The following is a 24,455-nucleotide window of genomic DNA, read 5'->3' as shown; positions in this document are numbered from 1 at the left end:
GGCCAAGGGGATGTCCCACCGTCAGCAAAATCTGTAGTAGACAAATCATCTTCAGCATCTAAACAGCGCTGATGCAGGTGTAGAGAAAGCAATGGCTGGATTACCCTTATATGGTAAACCTCACAGATAGCAAGGCTCTTAAGACTTTTTTGTCCCTGGTGCCATATTTTTCCTGCACTTGGCTCTAGGTGACCTCCTGCATGTACCCCAATTGCGCCTGGGTATACCCAGGCAAACGTGCTCAAATCTAGGACAAAGCCTTATGTGCACAAGTACACTTGCAGTGCATGCTCTGTCACATGGCGAGAATGCGCACACATGCCTAAGCACACAGGAAAAAAGAAACTGCTGCTGTGGCCTATCACACGGCTGACTGAACCAAGCCTGAGAAGGGGGGCCTAGCCAAAAGCTGCTCATCCCATCGAGCCTAAGCCATCTCCACTAATTCCCTAGAGAAGTGAAAGGGAAAAGGAGGTAAGGGGTGCAGAGGAAAATGACAAAGGAAGGAGGACCTGGCAAAGAAAAACGAGGGGGCCTAAAACTTCCCTACTCTCTCTTTTTTTTTTTTTAACCAGTGCTCCTACCATGTGACAGGGGCCGGCCAATGGCACGGTTACCCTGTCACATGGTAAGGGCAAAGGGCCATTGGCGCCATTTTTATTAGTGGCAGCCGACGGCCTGAGAGCGGGAGATCGCTCCCGGGACCCACTGGACCACCAAGTAATTTTAAAACTTTTTTGGGGGGGGGGGGGGGGGTGTGGGGAGGGTGGTGGATGCTAAGGGAGCGGTTTTAAAGGGTCGGGGTGGGTTTTTTGTTTTTCGGCCGACAACCCGAGCGCGAGAGAATGCTCCCGGGACCCCCGCTGGACCACCAGGTAATTTTAAAATGTTTTTTGGGGGGGGGTCGGGAGGGTGGTGGAGGCTAAGGGAGCGGTTTTAAAGGGTCGGGGTGGGTTTTTAGGTTGTGTCCTAACTCCCGTTAGTGTGCACTAACCCGATTAACGATTTTTTCACGATAAATCGGTAGAATTTCTATTGTATCGCACTCTTTAACGATTAATGACGATTTAAAAAATATCGTCAAAAAACGATTCACATCCCTAGTACCCAAGCCACCTTAAATGGGGTGGGACCTGGAAAGCCCCACTCGAAGCACACCGCTTCCAAACCTCTCGGAATTTGGAGCCCCAACATCCAAGCAGCAATGCCGAGCAAAAGTATGCAAAGATTTCCAAGACACCGCCCTACAGATTTCCTGGGGTGACATCAACTGACTTTCTGCCTATGACGCAGCCCGAGAACAAAGCAATTGAGCTTTTAGACCATCTGGAACTGCTCGCCCGTGACATAGGTACGCTGAGGCAATAGCCTCCTTCAATAGTAGTTTTGGAAGCTTTATGTCCTTTCTTGGGACCGCTCCTCAAGACAAAGATGATCAGACAGGCGAAAGTTGTTAGTGACCTCCAAGTAACGCAGTAGTGTCCACCTGACATCCAAACGCTTCAGTTCCTGTGCATGTGGAGAACTTTGATCCAAATCCGGAAAAGCAGGCAATTCAACGGACTGGTTCATGTGAAAAACCGATACAACCTTAGGAAGAAAGGATGGTACTGTTCTCAGAGAAACGCCAGAATCGGAGAACCGAAGAAAAGGTTCGCGACAAGTGCCTGAATCTCAGAAACTTGCCGAGCCGATAGCCACCAAACACATCGTTTTGAGCGTAAGATCCTTCAGAGTAACGCACTGAAGCAGTTCAAACAGAGGTGCACACAATGTCCGAAGAGCCTGAAATTGATAATGCTTGCCAAGGATCATGAACCGAAGATACCGCTGATGATCCTCCCGAATCGCAATGTGCAGGTACGCTTCCCATCAAATCAAGCGACGCCAGAAATTCCCCGCTTCTGATGGAGGCAATTACAGAACGTAGCGTCCCCATATGAAAACGGGACACACGTAGGGCTCTATTGACCTTCTTTAGATCCAAAATCGGACGGAAGGAGCCCTCATTCTTCGGCACTAGGAAGTAAATCGAATATCTGCCGGTCCATACTTCGTCCGAAAGAACCGGGATCACCGCTCCTAGGTCTAGCAACCGATGAAGAGTCAGAGACACTTGATGCTTTTTTTCCCGGGACCCACAGGGGGACACGAGGAATAGATTGCGCAAGGGTCGAGCAAACTCTAAGGCGTAACCGTGTTCTATAATGCTTAGAGAACCCAGTGTTCCGACGTGATTTTGACCCACTCCTCGTAAAAAAGGGACAGCCGTCCTCCAACGATTGGAACAGGGGAGTGGGTCGGCACTTTCTCATTGGGATGATTTGGCTCCTGTCGCACCCGGGGTAGCGCTGTTGCGGACAGGCCTACGGCCACGAAAGGAATGGGACCAAGATCTCCCGGATGTCTGCCTTTGGCTAAAAGCGCCAGCTTAGACTGACAAAAACGGCGCTGACCTCGAAAACGCAAACGAGAGGAACCGAAACCCCTGGACGCTTTCGGCCTATCCTCTGGGAGCTTGTACACCTTATTGTTCCCCAAAGACTTTATAAGCTGCTCCAAACTGTCACCAAAAAGGAATTCCCCCCTAAACAGAAATGCCCCCAGCTGCGATTTGGAGGAAACATCGGCCTACCAATTTCGGAGCCATAAAAGCCTGCGAGCCGACACCACCGAAACCATCGTGCATGAAGACGTACACAAAAGATTATACAGGGCATCCGCCCCATACGCCACTGCCGCTTCCAGATGATCTGCCTGCTCCTTCTCCTCCGGGGAAAGCTCTCGGGCACTCAGGAACTGTTGTACCCACCTGAGACTCGCCTGCTGCATCAAACCGCTGCAAACGGCCGCCCGAACCCCGAGAGCCAACACTTCTAAGATTCGTTTAAGGAGAACCTCAAGCTTACGATCCTGGGGGTCCTTAAGGGCAGCCAACCCAACTACCGGAATAGTTGTATGCTTTGTGACTGCGGATACTGCCGCATCAATCTTCGGAACCTTAAGGAGATCGAGAGAGTCCTCCGGCAGCGGGTATAATTTGTCCATAGTGCGGCCCACATGAAGGCTAGCTTCCGGAGTATCCCACTCCCGAAACATAAGCTGAAGCAGCATAGGATGAAATGGTAAAGTCCTAGCCGGGGAACGAAGACCAGTCAGTACCGGATCCACCATGCTCTGATCCTGAAGTGTTTCCCCGGCTGATATACCCAATTCCGCAAGGACATGCGGGATCATGGGTTCCTATTCATCTCTTCTAAAGAGCCTAAAGACTCAAGGATCATCCCCTTCCACCTATGCTACACGCTCGGACAATTCATCCACGTCTGCCTGAAGCGGATCCCCCAGCGCAACTGTCCCCTGGGTCCCAGAACCGGATCTTTCCTGGACCACCCGAATTCGAGAAACCTCCAGAGGATCCAGCCTAGGAGCCTTCGCGGGAGGAGAGGACTCAGCCCCAGGCCGACCCGGAGGAGGCTCCGGATCCCCCATAGGCATAAGGCTAGCCAAATATGCCTTATGCATGAAATCAGGTGAAAATGAAGGCTGGCCCTTTAAATTTTCCAGCGAGGGGGAGTCCAAAGGACTGGGGGGATGGGAAAGGAGTCCTGGGGAGACCTGGGACACAAATCATGTGGAAAAAGCTGGGGAAGTAAATCCCCTCCCCCTGCCGAGCTATTTGCATTGGCAACCACAGCCCCCAAAATGGCTGCTGTTCCCGCGATCCGCGGGAGCATGGCAGGCCGAGCACCACGAGGCATGATCTGGTTGCCGGCACCACAGGACAGATCATCCAGCTTCCCCCTTCCTCCTGCCATGGAAGCAGACGGACCCTCGCCTCTGAGAAGTCACCGAGAGCAGAGGTTGTCCTTGGAGAGCAGGGTCGCCGGCTCCCCACAGGCAGAGCACACTGAAGCGTGTGGCATTGCTGCACTCCGAGGGAGAGGAAGGTGCTGAAATAAAAAATCAGAGCCCAGGAGGCCAAGGTAGCAGCGCCGCCAAGAAAACAGCTGATTTTTTTTTTTTTTTTAAATCTCACATGCGTTGTGGTGAGCAAGATGGCCGCTGCGTGAGGCAGATCGAAGGAACGCTCTCATTCTGGGGAAATTTTTCTTGAAGATGCCTGCTAAAAGAAAGGGCAGGGTGCGCTTATACCCCTCCGAAGCAGCCATGCCCTCTAACCAGAAATTGATAACAGCCTATCGATCGCTTCCAAGTCAAGAGGAGAGTGAAAACCCCGCTGTGATTTCCCTCGAGGGAGCGAGGGAATTACCTGGGGAAGTAACCTTGAGCCCTCCGTGTCTTCAACCACATCAGGCCCCGGGATTGACTGGCTCCTCTCCCTCGCCCGGGACGCCGAAAGATGACATCGGTCGAGCAGTTCCGGATGGTGGGGGCCAGAGGGAGGACTTGCCCGGATCTGGCGGTGTGCAGCCGGGCTTGGAGGAGCTGAACGGAGAAAGAGCAGGGACGGGGTTCCTGACTTCGACACTGGACGCCGAGCATGGAGCACTGGCTGGGACTGCCAGAATTTCTGGGACAGCAACGGAGAGAGAAGATTCTGCCCAAATGGAGTTAGGTGAGTCTCTTCATATTCCTGCTAAACCTGAAGTGGTAACGCTTGAAGCGTTGTGGGACTTAATGGCAGGCCTAGGCCAATGCCATAAGAAGCAAGGGGCAGAGTTAAAACTCCTAAAAGAAAAAGTGGATTTACTGGAAGAAAAGGTGGAGAAGCAACCCGTTGAAATGAAACAACAGTTTGGGAAAGTGGAAGTTTCGGTGGCTAAGAACTCTGACTGTGTTTTGAAAGTTATAAAGGACTATAATTATATGAATAGGAGAATAGAACAACTTGAGAATTATAATAGGAGATTGAATTTACGAATGCTTAATTTACCCAAAGTTTTAGGACAAGATTTTCTTGTGACTTTAAAAAAATATATGTTGGAAGTATTGAAATTTGAAGAAAGAAATATTCCTGTAGTTAATAAATTTAATTTCTTGCCTGTATTGATAAATACTAGGAATAATCAAATTCAGCCAGAGGCCTTAGAAAACTTAACGCAGTTTCTTGAAAATTCAACTGAGGAAGTTCTCGAACGTGGAACCCTGTTGGTAACTTTCTTTAATGAGGCTGATTTAAGCCTGATTATGCAGAGATATTTTAAAAATATCTCAGTAAGTTTTCTTTCTCAGCAAGTCAGGATATATCCTGACTTTACCCGAGTTACCCAGGAGAGACGTAGAGAATTTTTAAAGTTAAAACCACAAGTAACATCTTTGGGTTATATTTTCCAATTAAGATATCCATGCAAGTGCATGGTTAGATCGAAGGATGAATCCTTTATCTTTTTCATTCCAGAGCAATTAAAATCCTTTATAAATGCTAGGAATATAACTATACCCTCTGTAATTAACATCTAAACCCGAAGACACTTAGTTAAGTAAACTTGGACACGCAGCTAATATTATATAATTATTCTATATGTTCTCCCATTTTTTTCCTTAGTCTCACCTCAATTCTTATTACCTTTATAGTGGGGACACAGATTAAAAAAATTACCACAAGTTAATAATGGAAAATTGTATGTTCAAATTATGATATTATATTTTTCCTTTTGTTTTTGTAATAGATAAAAGATACATACTATGTGAATCTCAGTTTTTCTGGAAGTAAGACTGTTTACTTAAATGTATTTGAAACTGATAAAAAAAAAAAAAAAAAAATCTCACATGCGATGCGCAGGCCTCACCAGAGCACAACCCGTGACCCACAGTTGTCTCTGGGCCGGGGGGGGGGGGGGGGGGGGGGGAGACCAGCCCACCGGTCACTCCCAGGCTGTTCCTTCTCCTGAATCACGGGAGAGTAGCTCCCCGGCCGGCCTGCCACCGAGGAGAAAATGAAACCTCTCCTCGGGAGGCCCAGCTGTTATCTTCCTTGTCATTTTTTTTTTAAGTTTTTCTTTTTTTCAATCACTCAACCAGGACTGCAGGTTCTGCCACCTTCACCTGCTGGAGACAGAGAAATACTGAAGGGGACTGCAGGTGGCACACAGTGCTTACAGGGGTGCCCTTCAAGTTTTTCTCTGTCTCCATCTGCTGGAAGGGAGGCATAACCCAGCAGTCTGGGCTGATCCGGATATGTACAGGGAACTTCTAATTTCTTTTTTTTTTTTTTTACCACAAGCAATCTTCACAAGGGAGATACAAGTCTACCTCTGCTGGAGATGGAATATACTGGTGGGCTGATGTTGGGGTGGGGCTATATGTCAGTGATGTCAGCAAGTCAGCTTTACTCTGTCTCCATCTGCTGGTAGAAATGTGACTGGTCTCCCTGAGTGCAGAGGAATAGTTGTTTTTTTGACTCCATCTGCTAGTAGGGGGATATAAACCCATAAGTCTGGACTGTTTTGGTGAATGAAAAGGAAATAAAGCCTGAAATAGATTTCTGTCTTCCACAACCAGACAATAGGTAAAGCTCCTTTCAGGGAAAAACTCAGAACCATATTTCTGTGCACTATTTCCCCTCATTCCAGAGATGCTCTTTTACTTTTTCCCATTATAGATGTGCTTCCCATTACAAATATGCTCTCTTCCATCTCCCTTATACAAATGTGCTCTATTTCTTTCATTTACCAACACCATTATGATTACCGAATATACTGCTTCCGGTTTAATCGGCAGAACATAATAAAGCCATTGACACATTTCTTCTTCAGTGGGAAGGGATAGTGGAGTTTCTTTAGTGTCTTGAGCTGCCGGAAGCCATGGCCCCTCTTTCTTTTCCGGTTGCCATGATGTGAGCATCGGCTCCTCTGATATGGGGTCCATGTGTAGTCATCATTTTCCTCGCTGGAGGAAGCAGTGCAGTCCAGCCCTGGGCAGGAATCCTGAGGGAAGCGAGAGAAAACCCCCCCCCCCCATAAAACTTATAATTTGGTTTATCACAAGTCCAGTCTAGGAGGACATTCTAATGAATAAACTGATTTGTCCAATCAGAATCGCTAGGATTTACTGACACAAATGAATGTCTCATGACTTTATCACTTATATGTTATTTCTGAGTAGGTTTCATACAACAAATGATTAACATGTCATGCAAGCACCATAAGGAATGTGAAGCGGCTTACCTGTAACAGGTGTTCGCTGTGGATAGCAGAACAAAACAGCCACTCAAGTGAGTATCATCATCCAAGAGCAACACAATGGAAACCGTCTTTATAGCTCAGAAAGACTAAAGATCACTGCCATGCTCTTCCCTCAGTCACTTCACAAGCTAGCTTTAACTAAAGGAGGTGGGAGAATTATGTGGCTGTTTTGTTCTGCTAACCATGGAGAACATCTCTTACAGGTAAGCAACTTTTCTTTCTCCATAGACAAGCAGGAACAATAACAGCCACACAGGTGGGATTAAAAGCTGAGGATTGCAAAATCTAAAAATTCTTTATGTAATGTGTACTAGAGATGTGAATCTGAACCGGAATCTGTTCAGATTCCGGTTCCGATTCACATGTGGGTTTTTTTCCATCGGGCCTGATCGCGGTTTTGTTTATCGGCTGCGCCGGAGCCGATAAACAAAAAACCCACCCCGACCCTTTAAAACAAATCCCTTTGCTTCCCCCACCCTCCCGAACCCCCAAAAAACATTTTACAGGTACCTGGTGGTCCAGTGGGGGGTCCCGGGAGCGATTTCCCGCTCTCGGGCCATCGGCTGCCACTAATAAAAATGGCGCCGATGGCCTTTGCCCTTACCATGTGACAGGGTATCCGTGCCATTGGCCGGCCCCTGTCACATGGAGGGAGCACTGGATAGCCGGCGCCATCTTTTAAAATGGTGTGGGTCATCCAGTGCTCCTACCATGTTACAGGGGCCGGCCAATGGCACGGATATCCTGTCACATGGTAAGGGCAAAGGGCCATCGGCACCATTTTGATTAGTGGCAGCCGACGGCCCGGGAGCGGGAGATCGCTCCCGGGACCCCCACTGGAACACCAGGTACCTGTAAAATGTTTTTTTTGGGGGGGGGGGGGGGTTGGGAGGGGGGGGGAAGCAAAGGGATTAGGGGTTATTTTTGTGCGCCGTTTTTCCCGCCCTCCCCCAAAACGATAAGAGAACCCCCTCGATCAGTATCGTGGGGTTTTCCTATCGTTTCGGGGGAGCCCCCGATTTCTGACGATTTTGAAAATATCGACGATATTTTCAATCGTCCGAAGCCCGATTCACATCCCTAATGTGTAGTTAATGTGTAGTTGAGCAACTTGGAGGAAAGGGTTGGCAGCAAACTTAACATGGAAATGACAGCAGAAAAGGACCAAATGGTCCATCCAGTCTGCCCGGCAAACTTATGATAATTTTATTTATTTATTTATTTAGCACTTTTATATACTGATTTTCCAGTAACAGAATTACTAATCAAGTCGGTTTACATTTTAAACAATAGCCATGACAAATTGTTGTCTTACAATAAACAGGAAGGTAGAACTTGGATACAAATAACTGGGAATAACAACATAAAGGAAAAAGTTATGGAGCATAGTGTAGGCTGGAGTTAAGAACAGATGTTAAGATTAAGGCAAGGTTTCTGATTAGGCTGCATAGAGATAAATAACTAGAGCGTTCTCTTGGGGGGGGGGGGTTTACCAATGAAAAGGGATCATTGGTTGGAGTTCTAATAAAATGCTGAAGTCAGGAGAATGCTTGGTTGAACAACCAGGTCTTGAGTCTTTTTTTAAATACTATAGGGCATTGCACTAGTCTGAGGTCTGATGGAAGAGAGTTCCAAAGTTTGGGACCGGCAGTGGAGAAAGCTCTTTTACTTAATGCTGTCTTAATCGGTGGGGCCTTTAGGTTGGCTCTATATGCTTGTCTCACTGGTCTGGCGGAGGTGCGAGGTTGCAGAGGGATCTTGAGATAGAGTGGGGCGATGTTATGTATTGCCTTGTGGATTGTTGAGAGGGCTTTGAAAAGAATTCTGAATTTGATAGGAAGCCAATGTAGGTTCTTCAGGATAGGTGTTATATGGTCTCTTTTGTTTGTCTTGGTTAGAATCTGCTGTGCTGCGCAGGTTACCCCCATGCTTATCAGTTTCATAGACTGTAAAAGTTAGGGCCCTTATTGGTTGCCATCTGAATCTAGTTCTCCTTTACCCCTTGCCGTTGAAGCAGAGAGCAATGTTGCAGTTGCATCAAAAGTATCCAGCTTGGGGAGAGACAAAATGGCTGCTTACTGAGAGCACGGAAACGCTCGGCTCTTAATCCGTTTCGTTTTTCCTCTTTGAAACTTGCCTTTTTGTTGAAGAAAATGCCTCACACGAAACGTAAGGCAAAGCTGAAAAGCTTGCCTGCTGATTTAATATCAGAAACTTCCCAGCGAAGTATTGCCGAGTGTTTTGGCTTTTCTCCTGCAACGCCCACCGAGAGGACCGCTGACGGGGTGAGACAGGAGCAGATCTCTCCCGTCCAGGTCGAAGAAATATCGCTAAGCCCAGGGGCACCGGAGACGCCGACGCCACCTGGAACTGGTCTAGAGAGACCAGGGGATATACCGGAGCAAGTCTCGGTAGCTGTTTTCAAGCCAGAAGATCAGCGGGAGACGACAGATGATTCGGATCCCCTTGCAGAGAAGGGAGTTGAACAGCGGGTTGAAATGGCGGATCTTAAGCAAAGATCAGCCGTAGACGCTGGAAAAATTCCTTTCGAGACTAGTACACCAATTATCGAGGAAAAGAGCTTGAAAAGTCAGCATGACCGTGGAGCAAAGCCTAAGGTCAGTAAAAACATAATTATTAAACCTGCAACAATTACATTGGACACTATATGGAACGTGATAGTGAAGTTGGACGCTTCTATAACCTCACTAACGGAAGCTGTGGTAGAGACAAATAAATCCTTGAAAGGCAATACTGAAAAAGTGTTAGAACAAGAAAGGAAAATAACAAGTATGGAAGAGAGACTGACTAAAGCTGAGAAAATTGAACAGTATCAGATTCAAGCAGAAGGAGAGACATTGAAAAAAATTGAGAGCCTAGAAAATATGGCACGTGCTAACAACTTAAGAGTACTCAATTTTCCTGTTCTGGACATATTATCACCAGTAGAATTATTTAAGGAATATATGATTCAAACTCTCAAAATACCATCAACATGTCTTCCTGTTATAGTTAAGGCATATTATTTGCGGGGAAAAAAAGATTTGAAGAACAACCAAGAAAAGACAGAAGAACAAAATCCTACAGATTTAGCCCCATTGAATATTTCAGAAATATTACAAAGCTCGACAGAGTTAGAAGTGAAAAAAAGAGAAACACTTTTGATATCGTTTGCATTTACATCTGAGAGAGACACTTAATGCGATTTTTCTTCCGATCCAGATTATCCACATTTTATGGACAAAAAGTCTGGGTATATCCGGACCTTGCAAAGAACACGCAAATGCGGAGAAGAAAATGTATTGCCCTTAGACAGGACTTGTTATCGAAGGGGGGAAAATTCATGCTGAAATATCCATGTAGATGCATAGTAGATTATATGAATGGTAAATATGTCTTTACAGACCCGGAACAGCTAAAAACGCTTTTGGGAACATTACAAATGTCCGGTAATTCAATGCAGGAGGTCCAGTAATTTTCCTTATGTTTATTTGTAATTGAACTGCTCCATTTTCCTGTTGTCTCTCCCCTCGATTTCCTAAAGCTTTATTTATTTATTTATTTATTTTTGGTTTTTATATACCGATCTTCCTGCATTAAATACAAATCAAACCGGTTTACAAGGAACAAGAAACTGCCTGAACGGCGATACATAGAACTAAGAACAAATGGTAAACATGGCAAACATAGTTAAACTTTAAAATTTAACTGAACAGAGAGAAAAATAATTACAATGCATAGTAATAAATGTCCTAAAGCATTCCAAGAGAAATAAGTGATTAGTTAAATGCAGAATCTGGAAATGCAAGGTTGAATTTTACTATTTGAAAACATTTCTGTAACCCTATATTTCCTAATCAAGAAACTTCTTGTAAATTTGTTTAAATATGCAATAAAAATAAAATTTAAAAAAAAAAAAAAAGTATCCAGCTTATTGGTTAAGGATAGTAATATCATATCAGCAAGTTACCCCATGTTTATTTGTTCCCCAGACCATAAAAGTCAGGACCCTCATTGGTTGCTGTCTGAATCCAATTCCCCTTTTCCCCCTGCCGGTGAAGCATAGAGTAATGATGGAGTTGCATCAATAGAATGAAGGCTTATTGGTTAAGGGTAGTAACCGCTGCACCAGCAAGTTACCCCCAATTCACTCATTTCCATCCTCTAGCCATTAGGGATCCACAGTGTTTATCCCATGTTTTCGTCTTCACCGCCCCCTCCGGAAGGACATTCCAAGCATCCATCACCATCTCCGTGAAGAAATATTTCCTGACGTTGGTTCTCAGTCCTCCTCCCTGGAGTTTCATTTCATGACCCCTAGTTTTACTGATTTCTTTCCAATGGAAAAAAGGTTTAATGATTGTGCATCATTAAAACCTTTCAGGTTTCTGAAGGTCTGTATCATATCTCCCCTACACCTCCTCTCTTACATGGTATACATATTCAGATCCTTCAGCCTCTCCTCATAAGTCTTCCGATGTTGATCCCACATCATTCTGGTCACTCTTCTTTGGACCGCCTCCATCCTGTCTCTATCCTTTTTGAGATACAGGCCCCAGTACTGAGTGCAGTACTCGAGGTAAGGCCTCACCAAGGAGGCATCACTACATCCTTTTTCTTATTGGTTATTCCTCTCTTTAAGCTGCCCAGCATTTTTCTAGCTTTAGCTATTGCCTTGTCACATAGCTTCACCACCTTCAGATCACCAGACACTATCACCCCAAGATCCCCTTCACAGTCCATTCACATTAGTCTTTCACTGCCCAACACATACAGCTATTTTGGATTACTGCACCCCAGATACATGACTCTGCAATTCTTGTCATTGAATCGCAGCTGCCAAATCCTCAATCAGTCCTCAAGCTTCCGTAAATCACTTTTTATTTTCTCTAATCCTTCAGGCTTGTCCACTCTGATGCAGATCTTAGTATCATCTGCAAATAGACAAACTTTACCTTCTATCCCTTCTGCTATGTTGCTCACAAAGATACTAAACAGAACTGATCCCAAAACCGATCACTGTGGCATTCCACTTAACACCATTCTTTCTTCAAAGTAGGTTCCATTTAGCCTTACCCACTGTCTCCTGTCAGTCAACTAGTTTGCAATCCATGCACTACCTTGGCACCTACTCCCAAGCTTCTCATTCTGTTCAAGGGTCTCCTATGCAGGACCATATAAAAAGTTTTACTAAAATCCAAGTAAATCACATTGAGCGCTCTTCCCTGATCCAATTCTCTAGTCACCCAATCAAAAAAATCAATCAGATTTGTCTGACAGGACATTCCCCTGGTGAGAATCCATGCTGCCTCAGGTCAAGCAACCCACCAAATTGCAGATAATTAACTATCCTTTCCTTCATCAGCTTCTCCATTAATTTTCCCACCACCGAGGTGAGGCGAATTGGCTTGTAGTTTCCAGCTTCCTCTCTTCTACCACTCTTGTGAAACGGGACCACCACTGCTCTTCTCCAATCTCATGGCACCTCTCCCGTTTCCAGGAATATATTGAACAGGTCTTTCAGTGGACCGCCAGCACATCTGAGCTACCTCAGTATCCCTGGATGTACCTCATCTGAACTCATGGCCTTGTCCACTTTCAGTTTTCCTAGTTCTTCCAATACATTCGCCTTCTGTAAATGGGGTTTCATCTATCCACCTCCATCTATGGTCTTGTCAATCAGCAACAATCATTCTCCAGGGTCTTCTTTAGTGAACACCGAAGTATTTATTTAATATTTCTGCCATTTCTTCATCACTCTCCACACACTGATCTTTGTCCCCTTTCAATTTCACTATACCACTTCGGACCTTTCTTCTTTGTTTATTTATTTATTTATTTTAAAACTTTTCTATACCGTCGCTAAAGTCATGTACCATTGCAACGGTTTAGTGTGCCCTTGGGCCTCAGTCCAACCCCAGAAGGATCCAGGGCCGAACCGAGGGTTGACGGCGTGTTCCAGCATGGCTGACGGTCTTATCCTCTGCCAGGCCTGCAAGCTCCCAAGGCCAACAACAGGATGATGTTGGAATGTGAATGGTCCTCTGACCATTCCAAGCCCTTTTGGACCTGCCGCTTGGATCGGCATGGAGCAGCAGGCCTGGCTTGAGGTCGAGGGCAGACGGAGGCCTTGACACGAAGACATGACACCAAGGTTGATGCGACGGCATCACAGACAAGGGTTGAAGCAAAGACATGACACCAGGGCGGATGCAACGGCATCAGAGATGAGGAACTTGAAGTCCAGACGAGAAACTGGGAAGGAAGACATTGGCACTGTCTCTCAGGGCGCCCTACACAGCCCACCTTCACGGGCTGGTCGCGGACCACCCTGTCCCACTGCATGCCCTACACAGCCTAAGGAGACTGGTCACAGACCACGCGGAGAGCGGGACGAGCGCAGGGAAGAATCCAGCCGAGGCAGAACTTCGACAAAGGAGCCAGAAGTCATCCGGAGCTCCACATGGGCTGGCAGTCAAGACGGCTCAGGAGCACAGGACATCAGTCCACTGCCGGCATCTCCCATGACGAAGCTGTGTCACCCGGAGATCCACGGCCGGCAGAACAGAAGGCTCCGGAGCAAGCACAAACACCAAGGAGGGCTAGGACATCAGGAGGCAAGACATCAGGAGCAGGACACCAAGGAATTAGGAACATCAGGAAACAGAAGATCAAGATGAGACACCAGGACAGGGACCTCAGGCACGAACATGACTTGACATGAAGAGACGAAACAAAGAGGAGTTCCACGAAGAAGACCTATAGAAACATAGAAATGACGGCAGAAGAAGACCAAACGGCCCATCCAGTCTGCCCAGCAAGCTTCACACATTTTTTCTCATACTTATCTGTTTCTCTTAGCTCTTTGGTTCTATTTCCCTTCCACCCCTGCCATTAATGTAGAGAGCAGTGATGGAGCTGCATCCGAGTGAAATATCAAGCTTGATTAGTTAGGGGTAGTAACCGCCGCAATAAGCAAGCTACACCCATGCTTATTTGTTTTACCCAGACTATGTTATTCAGCCCTTATTGGTTGTTTTTCTTCTCTCCTGCCGTTGAAGCAGAGAGCTATGCTGGATATGCGTGAAGTATCAGTTTTTCTTCTCCCCTGCCGTTGAAGCAGAGAGCTATGCTGGATATGCGTGAAGTATCAGTTTTTCTTCTCCCCCGCCGTTGAAGCAGAGAGCTATGCTGGATATGCGTGAAGTATCAGTTTTTCTTCTCCCCTGCCGTTGAAGCAGAGAGCTATGCTGGATATGCATTGAAAGTGAAGTATCAGGCTTATTTGGTTTGGCAGGCAGGAGCCTCCAGAGTAAAATAACTCCGATGCATGGCAAAGCTGACTGGAAGTTGAAGTCCTTTTATAGGGCTGCAGACCGGCAACTCCCTGGGAGGAGTTTGGGAGGCCCACACCTAGCTGACCCTATAACTATGGAGGAGTGCTGCAGGCCGGCCCCTAGGGAGAAGGGCGTGGCTCAAACCAGGAAGTCCATGCAAACACAAGCAGCCTCAGGCAGGCCCCAAGAACATTGAGGCCTCCCAGGCCCTAGAGCAAATCCTGGATAGTTCGTAGGCGAGACCCTGGCTTTGGAGCGGCCTCCAGGAAGAGGTAAGGAGCCTCCCGTAGCACCGCTACAGGAGGGTTCATAACACTTTCTCTGATATATCTGAAAAATGTTTTGTCACCTTGCATTACCTCTTTGTCAATTCTTTCTTCCACCTGACGTTTTGCTTTCTTGATTTAATTCTTCATTTCCTTAGTTTCACTAGATATTCTTTCCTGTGCTCCTCTTTATGGGATCCTTTATACTTCTTGAACGCTGTTCTTTTTTTACTTTATTTTTTCATTCACCTCCTTTGAGAACCAGATTGGTTTCTTATTCCTCTTACTTTTGTAACATATAGATTTGCTTCTTTTATAATTGCTCCTTTTAGTTTGGCCCACTGTTGTTCCACCTCTCTCATTTTCTCCCAGTCTTCTAGTTCTAGAAGGGACTATTTAAATAAGTTTGGCCAAATCTGCTGCCACTACGAAAGTCTTGTTCTAAAGAGTAATATAAATAATAAGTTACTAATCTCATTGTAAAAACCTACTAAGTTCATTAGACAATGTATAATGATACACAATGTTACAAAACTCAACAAAAGTCACTGTAAAAAGTTACTATTTAATTGTAAAAAGCCACTAAACCCACTATACAATGTATAATGATACATATTGTTACAAAACTCAACAAAACTCATTGTAAAAAGCTACTAATTTTATTGTACAAAGTTACTAACCTCATTGTAAGAAGCTACTAAGTTCATTGTGCAATGTATAATGATACATAATGTCACAAAGCCCAAAAAGCTCGCAAACCTCCAATGCAAATCAGGAAGTCTACATCGATAGACCCCTCCACTACTCTGTAAACCGGTGTGATATGAACATCGGTGTAGAAAAGTAAACAAATAAATAAATAATATTTCATAAAAGTATGTCTGGATGACCATGTAGCTGCTTTGTCGATGTCTTGGATGGAAGTTGATCGTACATGTGCCATAGAGGTTGCAATTGATGAGCTTTTATTCTATACAGAAGAGGAATCCCTGCATTTGTAAAACAGAGCAATACACTGGGATAGCCAATTTGATAAAGTTTGAGGTCTATATTCAGCCACAGTCAGGATAGCAAAATTAGCTGGATAAACTTATCTAGCCAACTTTAAAGGCACATTCAATAGTTCAGCTGCACTACTGAATATAACCAGGTATCATAAAGTTAGCTGGCTAACTTTAGAACAGCTGTTTGGCCTGACCGGACTTATCTGGCTATTTTAACTGGCTTACTCTGAATATTGGAGTTAGCTGATCAACATAGCTGGCTAACTCAATTCCTCCCAGTTATGCTCCCGGGGAATGCTCTAATTGACTAAATTTTAGCCGGCTAACTTAATAGCCGGCTAGAATTTAGCCAGATAAGTGCCCAAATATTCATTCAGATGGCTAGCTTCTGAGGTAGCTGACTAAATGCTTCTGAATATGGACAAGAAAATTGGTTACCTGCTAATTTTCGTTCCTGTAATACCACAGATCAGTCCAGACCAATGGGTTGTGCATCCTTACGAACAGATGGAGTCAGAGAGCAAAACTTTGGGCACTGCTACATATACGAGAGTGCCACCTGCAGTTCCTCAGTATTGGCCTGTAGCCAAACCCACGACAACTAAGTAACTAAACTAATGGGCGAAGGGGTTGGAACCCAAACACAACAGCCAACCAACTAGCCCATAACTGAACAATAAAACAAGAATACCACCTCAGACCCTGCTCCTTCAAGTGCATCTGCAATAGGAAAACTCATTTCAGCCAATAATTCGAATTTGAGGCAGTCTTTCAGAATCTGAAAAGGGGATGGGCCTCTGGACTGATCTGTGGTATTACAGAAATGAAAATTAGCAGGTAAGAACCAATTTTCCTTTCCTGAACATACCCAGATCAGTCCAGACCAGTGGGATGTACCCAAGCCACCCTACACTGGGCGGGAACCCGAAAGACCCGTGCACAGAACACTCTCACCAAAGGACGATTCATCATGCGCCTTAATGTCCAAACGATAATGCTTGGTAAAAGTTTGGGAAGTCTCCGCCCTGCAGATGTCCTGCAGCGACAGAAGCTGACACTCAGACCAGGAGGTAGCCTGGGCCCTAGAAGAGTGAGCTCTCAGACCCAGGGAGCCTGTCGTCCTCGGGCAACATAGGCCAAGCAAATAGCTTCCTTAATCCAGCGTGAAATTATAGCCTTAGAGGCCTTGTCACCCTTCTTAGGTCCGCTGAATAAAACAAACAGATGATCTGAAAGCCAGAAGTCATTGGTAACCTCCAAACAGTGCAAGAGGGCACAACACACGTCCAAAAGATGAAGATCTCTCTTCTGGGGAAAACCTGGGACCAGTGCAGAAACCCTGGCAGATCCACTGATTGACATGGAAGGCAGATACTACCTTGGGGATGAAGGAAGGAATCGTGTGAGTGAGACTATCCTCGTCGATTCTAAGGAAAGGATCCTGACACAACAAAGCCTGCAACTCCGAAATCCGGCAAGCAGAACAATGGCGACCAGGAAGACGGTCTTCAAGGTCAAATCTTTTACTATCACTCTACATAAAGATTCAAAAGGAGCTCCACAAAGCATACAAAGACCATGTTTAAACTCCAATCCGGACACAACTGACGAATGGGAGGACATAAATGTTTAACTCCCTTGAGAAAACGGGTAGTATCCGGATGAGCCACCAGCGAATGACCGTGAAACCTGCCACGCAAGGCACCTAAGGCCACTACCTGAACCCGAAGGGAATTGAATGCCAAACCCTTAGCCAACACCTGTTGAAGGAAATCCAACACCTGGGGAACATCCGTTGATAAAGGATCCAAGGAACACTGCAGGCACCATGCCTCAAAAAGCTTCCAGACTCTAACATAGGCCATACAAGTACCCGGTCATCGCGCCTGAAGAAGAGTGGAAATGACATGTTCTGAATATCCCCTCAATCGTAATTGTCGCCTCTCAAAAGCCAAGCCGCGCGAGAGAAGTGATCCTCCCGATCCGAAAATATCGGCCCCTGCCGGAGCAGAAGCAGGATGTGAGCCAGCTGTAGGGGACCTTCCAGAGTGATTCGAACCAGGTCCGTGAACCATGGGCAACGCAGCCATTCTAGAGCCACCAGCACCACGCTGCCTGGATGTTGCTCTATGCGACGGAGAAGCCGACCGATCAGAGGCCAGGAGGGAAAGGCATAAAGAAGAATTCCCGTGGGCCAAGGGCACCCTAGGGTGTCTTATCCTACTAAGCCCACCTCTTGTTGGCAGCTGAAGAAGAACTCTGACTTTGCATTGGCCCGAGTAGCCATCAGATCCAACTGAGGTACGCCCCACCTTACACAAATGAGGTTCCAAGATTCGGGAGACAGCTCCCACTCCCCCGGATCGAGTTGTTGCCTGTTGAGGAAATCTGCTTGAACATTCTCCACCCCCATGACATGCGACGCGGCGATTCCTTTGAGGTGGCGCTCAACCCAGGAGAACAAAAGCCTTGCTTCCAGCGCTACTGCGAAACTCCTTGTCCTGCCTTGTCGGTTGATGTAAGCCACTGTTGTCGCGTTGTCTGAGAACACTCGAACCATTCTGTTTTCGACTAGGGGCAGGAATGCTCACAGGTCAAGTCGGATCACCCTCGTCTCGAGGTGGTTGATGGACCAGGATCTCTCTGTTGGAGACCAGAGGCCTTGAGCGGACTTGTTTAAGCAAACTGCTCCCCAGCCTGACAGGCTGGCGCCTGTGGAGATTACCACCCAGTTCGGCGGGTCCAGATCCACCCCCTGCTCCAGGTTGCTGTGTGAGAGCCACCACGACAGCCTGACTCTGGGAGCAGTGGCAACAATAGGTGGAACTGTTCTGACACCGGGCTCCACCTCGACAACAGCGCACGCTGCAATGGCCGCAAGTGAGCAAACGCCCAAAGGACCAAATCCAAGGTGGAGGCCATGGATCCCAGGACTTGTAAGTGATGCCAGACTGTAGGAGCCTCCCTCTGAAGGAGGGTCCTGACCTGATCCTGCAACTTCGTCTCACGGTCTGATGGCAGGAAAACCTTGCCTCGAGAGTTATCATAAAGTGCTCCCAAGTAAACCAGCGACTGAGTGGGCTCCAAGTGGCTTTTCTGCACATTTATGATCCAGCCGAGCGACTGTAAGGTGAACATCACCTTCTGGACCGATCTCTCGCAGTCCTCCCTTGACTTCGCTCGAATCTACCAGTCAACCCGGTACGGGTGAACTAGGATCCCCTCCTTGCGAAGGAATGCCGTCATGACCACCATGACCTTGATGAAAGTGCGTGGAGCCGTCACCAGGCTAAAAGGAAGGACGCAAAACTGAAAACGTTGACGCAGGACCTTGAACCGCAGATAACGTTGGTGATCCTGCCAGATCGGGATGTGCAGATACACCTCGGTGAGATCTAGTGTCGCGAGGAACTCCCCTTTGTGCACAGAGGCCACCACCATCCTCAAGATTTCCATGCGAAAATGGGGGATCCGAAGACACCTGTTCATCTTCTGCAGATCTAGAATGGGACGAAATGTGCCCTCCTCCTTGGGAACTACAAAGTACACAGAGTACCTGCCCTGGCCCTGTTCTGCCAAGGGAACTGGGACAATGGCCCTTAGATCGAGAAGCCGTTGCAGGGTCCCCTGCACTGCCTCGCGCTTGCCGTGCGACATCACGCAGGACTCCACAAATGCCTCTCGAACCAGGTGCGAAAACTCAAGAGCGTAACCATCCCTGACCACTTCCAAGATCCAGTGGTCCGAGGTAATCCTTACCCACTCCGTGTAAAAGCTCGACAACCTGCCTCCTACAACTTTGATGGTGGAATGGGTACCCAAGGCCTCATTGGGAGGGCTTTCCACTCCCTGCTCCGAGGCTCGTGGGCTCTCTGCCTGGATGGCATCCGCCATGAAAGGACTTCTGATGTCCCGGAGCCTGTTTGGGCACAGAAGGAGCAAAGTATCTGCTCGCCCAGAATCTGTGTGAATCCCGAAAGTGAGCCCGAGGGGGAAACACTTTCCTCGAAGATCTGTTATTCTCTGAAAACCTGTTGCCTTTGGACTCTCCCAGTAGCTTGACTAATTGGTCCTAATCTTCCCCGAAAAGGAGCTTGCCTTTAAAGGGAAGGTTACAAAGCTGGGACTTGGAAGACAAATCCGCCTACCAATTCCGCAACCAGAGGAGGTGCCGTGCTGCCACCACGGATGCCATTCTATGTGTGGAGGTACGCACCAAATCATACAAGGCGTCCGCGACATATGTGATGCCCACTTCTAGATGTGCGGTCTGCACCGGGCCAGTACTGCTGGGACCTGTACTGGGAATGGCCTCCTGAACCCAACAGAGGCAAGCCCTCTGCATAAGGCTGGCGCAAATTGCTGCCAGCCACTCAGAGCAGCGGACCTCAAAGATCCATTTCAACTGGATCTCCAGCTCGTGGTTCTGCATGTCCTTCAAGGCGGCAGCCCCGGCCATGGGAATTGTGGTTTTCTTAGTCACAGCAGAGAAAGCTGTGTCTACCTTCGGGACCTAAGGCCCAAAGAGGAACCTCCTGGCCCGAAGTGCAGCCCGGGCAAAGGGAAGCCGCATCCAATGCCTGCCCCAGTGCAGCAGGCCGGCATTTTGGAGCAGGGCGCCATTAGTGGTGCCACACAGCCATGCGGTTCGAGCGAGAAAAATCAGGCGCGTCGGGCCTAAAGCGCAGCTCTCAGAAGCAGAGAGGCGCAGAAAAAAAAGAGGAAAAAACAAACTGCGTGATGCAGCTGCCGACCTGTGCCAGAAATTCCTTCTCCTTCCCCTGCCAAAGCGCCCGGAGCCCTGGGTGCCGACGAAACTGCATGGGAAGACCAGCTGCTTAAATCCCACGGCAAGCGGATAAGGCCCATCCCCAGCACAGACTCCTTACCTCAGTTCGAAAAAAAACATTAGATTTTTTTTTTTTTAACCTTACGGAGTCAGCCTTAGAGAAGCAGGGATCCGAAGGAGCAGCTTCGGTGTGTGAGGGAGCCAGGAGCCCCTGGCTATCAAGCACACCAGCCTGTTGCGGACGAAGCTTCAGTCAGGGGTGTCCAACCCTCCGGTCGCCAGGCTTCTGCTGAGGGATGGCCCACGACGGTGCCTAACACCTCAGGGAGCTAGCCAACCAAACTATCTAAAATTCTTTTTTTTTTTTTAAACTAGCTAACAGACTGCAGGAGTGCACCTCTACCATCTGCTGGAGTCAGAGAAATACTGAGGGACTGCAGGTGGCACTCTCGTATATGTAGCAATGCCCAAAGTTTTGCTCTCTGACTCCATCTGCTGGTAGGGATCCACAACCCACTGGTCTGGACTGATCTGGATATACAAATAACTGTGAAGATTTTCTAAACGGTTTAGTTCTACCTAAATAGAATAAGAGCTCTTCTGCAATCTACAGTATACACAGCTGGAGAGTAGTGAGGCTTTGGTAAAAACTGGAAGGGCAAATGACTGATTTAAGTGGAACTGAGAAACCACTTTTGGAAGGAACTTGGGATGCGTTCTTAAAATGAAAATTGGTTCTTACCTGCTAATTTTCGTTCCTGTAGTACCATGGATCAGTCCAGACCCTGGGTTATGTCACCAATCCAGCAGAGGGAGGCAGAGAAACAGTTTACTGACTCTGACGTATACCCTGGGGTGCCACCTGCAGTCCATCAGTATTGAACGATATCAAAGCAGAAATGTAACTACTAAAAAACTAACTAGCTATCTAAACGCTATAGCGTACTTCCAACTCACAAATCCTAAATGGAAGCAGAATCCCCCCAAAAAATCTTGGGAATAAACAAGAAACATTAAGAAAAGTAGACAGCATGAAGAGCGGTTTAGAAACCATAACAGTGAACTCTTTGAAAAGATATTTGTCCTACACAGACATAAAGGGCGGGCGTCTGGACTGATCCATGGTACTACAGGAACGAAAATTAGCAGGTAAGAACCAATTTTCCTTTCCCTGTACGTACCTGGATCAGTCCAGACCCTGGGATGTACCAGAGCTGATTTACTTGGGGTGGGACCCAGAGAGTCCTGCTCAGAGAACACTCTCTCCGAAGGCTGCCGAACTTGGAGCCTGGACATCTAAGCGGTAATGACAAGCAAAAGTGTGCAACGACTTCCAAGTCGCTGCCTTACAAATCTCCTGAGGAGAAACTAGTTGACATTCCGCCCAGGACGTAGCTTGCAACCTAGTGGAATAAGCTCTCAAACCTTCAGGAAGATCTCGACAAGCCAGAAGATAAGCTGATCGAATTGTCTCTTTTAACCAACGAGCAATCGTAGCCTTGGAAACATTATGACCCTTACGAGGGCCACTCCACAAAACAAACAAAATGATCAGACAATCGAAAACTGTTGGTAACTTCAAGATAATGCAAGCAGAATGAAACTACAAACAAAAAATAAACTTTGAAATGTTTGTATGCTAATGCCAGAAGTCTAAGAAGACGGGAGAATTAGAATGTATAGCAGTGAATGATGACAGACTTAATTGGCATCTCAGAGACATGGTGGAAGGAGGACAACCGATGGGACAGTGCTATACCGGGGTACAAATTATATCGCAATGACAGAGGAACACCCGGGAGGCGGTGTGGTGCTTTATGTCCAGGATGGCATAGAGTCCAACAGGATTAACATCCTGCACGAGACTAAATGCACAATTGAATCTTTATGGGTAGAAATCCCTTGTGTGTCGGGGAAGACTGTAGTGATAGGAGTATACTACCGTCCACCTGGTCAAGATGGTGAGACTGACAGTGAAATGCTAAGAGAAATTAGGGAAGCTAACCAAATTGGTAGTGTGGTAATAATGGGAGACTTCAATTACCCCAATATTGACTGGGTAAATGTATCATCAGGACACGCTAGAGAGATAAAGTTCCTGGATGGAATAAATGATAGCTTTATTTATTTATTTATTTATCTTAAATTTTTATATACCGGAATTCCTGTATGCAATACAAATCAGTCCGGTTTACAAGTAACGAAAGAGATTGCCCTGGTCTGGGAAGTTAGACCTGGGTTTTTTTTACATAGAACATGGAACAATAACAATAAACCATTGAACATTATTACAAGTAACATAGAATGTAACAATAGCATTTAACAGATTTAACCTTTTTTTACAAAGAACTTTATGGAGCAATTGGTTCAGGAACCTACGAGAGAGGGAGCAATTTTAGATCTAATTCTCAGTGGAGAACAGGATTTGGTGAGAGAGGTAACGGTGGTGGGGCCACTTGGCAATAGTGATCATAATATGATCAAATTTGATTTAATGACTGGAAGGTGGACAGTAAGCAAATCCATGGCTCTCGTGCTAAACTTTCAAAAGGGAAACTTTGATAAAATGAGAAAAATAGTTAGAAAAAAAACTGAAAGGAGCAGCTACAAAAGTAAAAAGTGTGCAAGAGGTGTGGTCATTGTTAAAAACTACCATCCTAGAAGCACAATCCAGATGTAATCCACACATTAAGAAAGGTGGAAAGAAGGCAAAACAATTACCGGCATGGTTAAAAGGGGAGGTGAAAGAAGCTATTTTAGCCAAAAGATCTTCATTCAAAAATTGGAAGAAGGATCCAACATAAGAAAATAGGATAATGCAAAAACGTTGGCAAGTTAAATGTAAGACATTGATAAGAAAGGCTAAGAGAGAATTTGAAAAGAAGTTGGCCAGAGAGGCAAAAACTCACAGTAAAAACCTTTTAAAATATATCCAAAGCAGAAAGCCTGTGAGGGAGTCAGTTGGACCGTTAGATGATCGAGGGGTTAAAGGGGCACTTAGAGAAGATAAGGCCATTGCGGAAAGATTAAATGATTTCTTTTCTTCGGTGTTTACTGAAGAGGATGTTGGGGAGGTACCCGTACTGGAGAAGGTTTTCATGGGTAATGATTCAGATGGACTGAACCAAATCACGGGGAACCTAGAAGATGTGGAAGACCTGATTGACAAACTGAAGAGTAGTAAATCACCTGGACCGGATGGTATACACCCCAGAGTTCTGAAGGAACTAAAAAAATGAAATTTCAGACCCATTAGTAAAAATTTGTAACCTATCATTAAAACCATCCATTGTACCTGAAGACTGGAGGATAGCTAATGTAAACCCCATATTTAAAAAGGGCTCCAGGGGCGATCCGGGAAACTACAGACCGGTTAGCCTGACTTAAGTGCCAGGAAAAATAGTGGAAAGTGATCTAAACATCAAAATCACAGAACATATAGAAAGACATGGTTTAATGGAACAAAGTCAGCATGGCTTTTACCCAAGGCAAGTCTTGCCTCACAAATCTGGTTCACTTTTTTGAAGGAGTTAATAAACATGTGGATAAAGGTGAACCGGTAAATGTAGTGTACCTGGATTTTCAGAAGGCATTTGACAAAGTTCCTCATGAGAGGCTTCTAGGAAAAATAAAAAGTCATGGGATAGGTGGCGATGTCCTTTCGTGGAATACAAACTGGCTAAAAGACAGGAAACAGAGAGTAGGATTAAATGGACAATTTTCTCAGTGGAAGGGAGTGGGCAGTGGAGTGCCTCAGGGATCTGTATTGGGATCCTTACTTTTCAATATATTTATAAATGATCTGGAAAAAAATACGACAAGTGAGGTTATCAAATTTGCGGATGATACAAAACTGTTCAGAGTAGTTAAATCACAAGCAGATTGTGATAAATTGCAGGAGGACATTGTGA

At 46.2% G+C, this 24,455-nt stretch overlaps 1 protein-coding gene across 8 annotated transcripts in view; it reads right to left on the bottom strand.

Annotated features, from left to right (window-relative positions):
• Window positions 1–24,455, bottom strand: part of BHMG1 (basic helix-loop-helix and HMG-box containing 1) — a 307,327-nt gene that overhangs the window by 45,000 nt on the left and 237,872 nt on the right. For all 8 annotated transcript variants that reach the window (XR_003851906.1, XR_003851907.1, XR_003851912.1 and 5 more), the window contains one exon: window positions 6,655–6,890. Coding sequence is in view for 1 of the 8 variants with exons in the window: in XM_029571046.1 (XP_029426906.1) it covers window positions 6,655–6,890 (236 nt within the window). In the remaining 7 variants the exon portion in view is untranslated. The remainder of the gene's footprint in view (window positions 1–6,654; window positions 6,891–24,455) is intronic.

Source organism: Rhinatrema bivittatum, chromosome 11 (genome assembly GCF_901001135.1).
Source record: "Rhinatrema bivittatum chromosome 11, aRhiBiv1.1, whole genome shotgun sequence".
NCBI classification, from domain to species: Eukaryota; Metazoa; Chordata; class Amphibia; order Gymnophiona; family Rhinatrematidae; genus Rhinatrema; species Rhinatrema bivittatum.
Note: the sequence above shows the minus strand (reverse complement) of the source record. Positions and strands in the feature narration are given on the sequence as shown.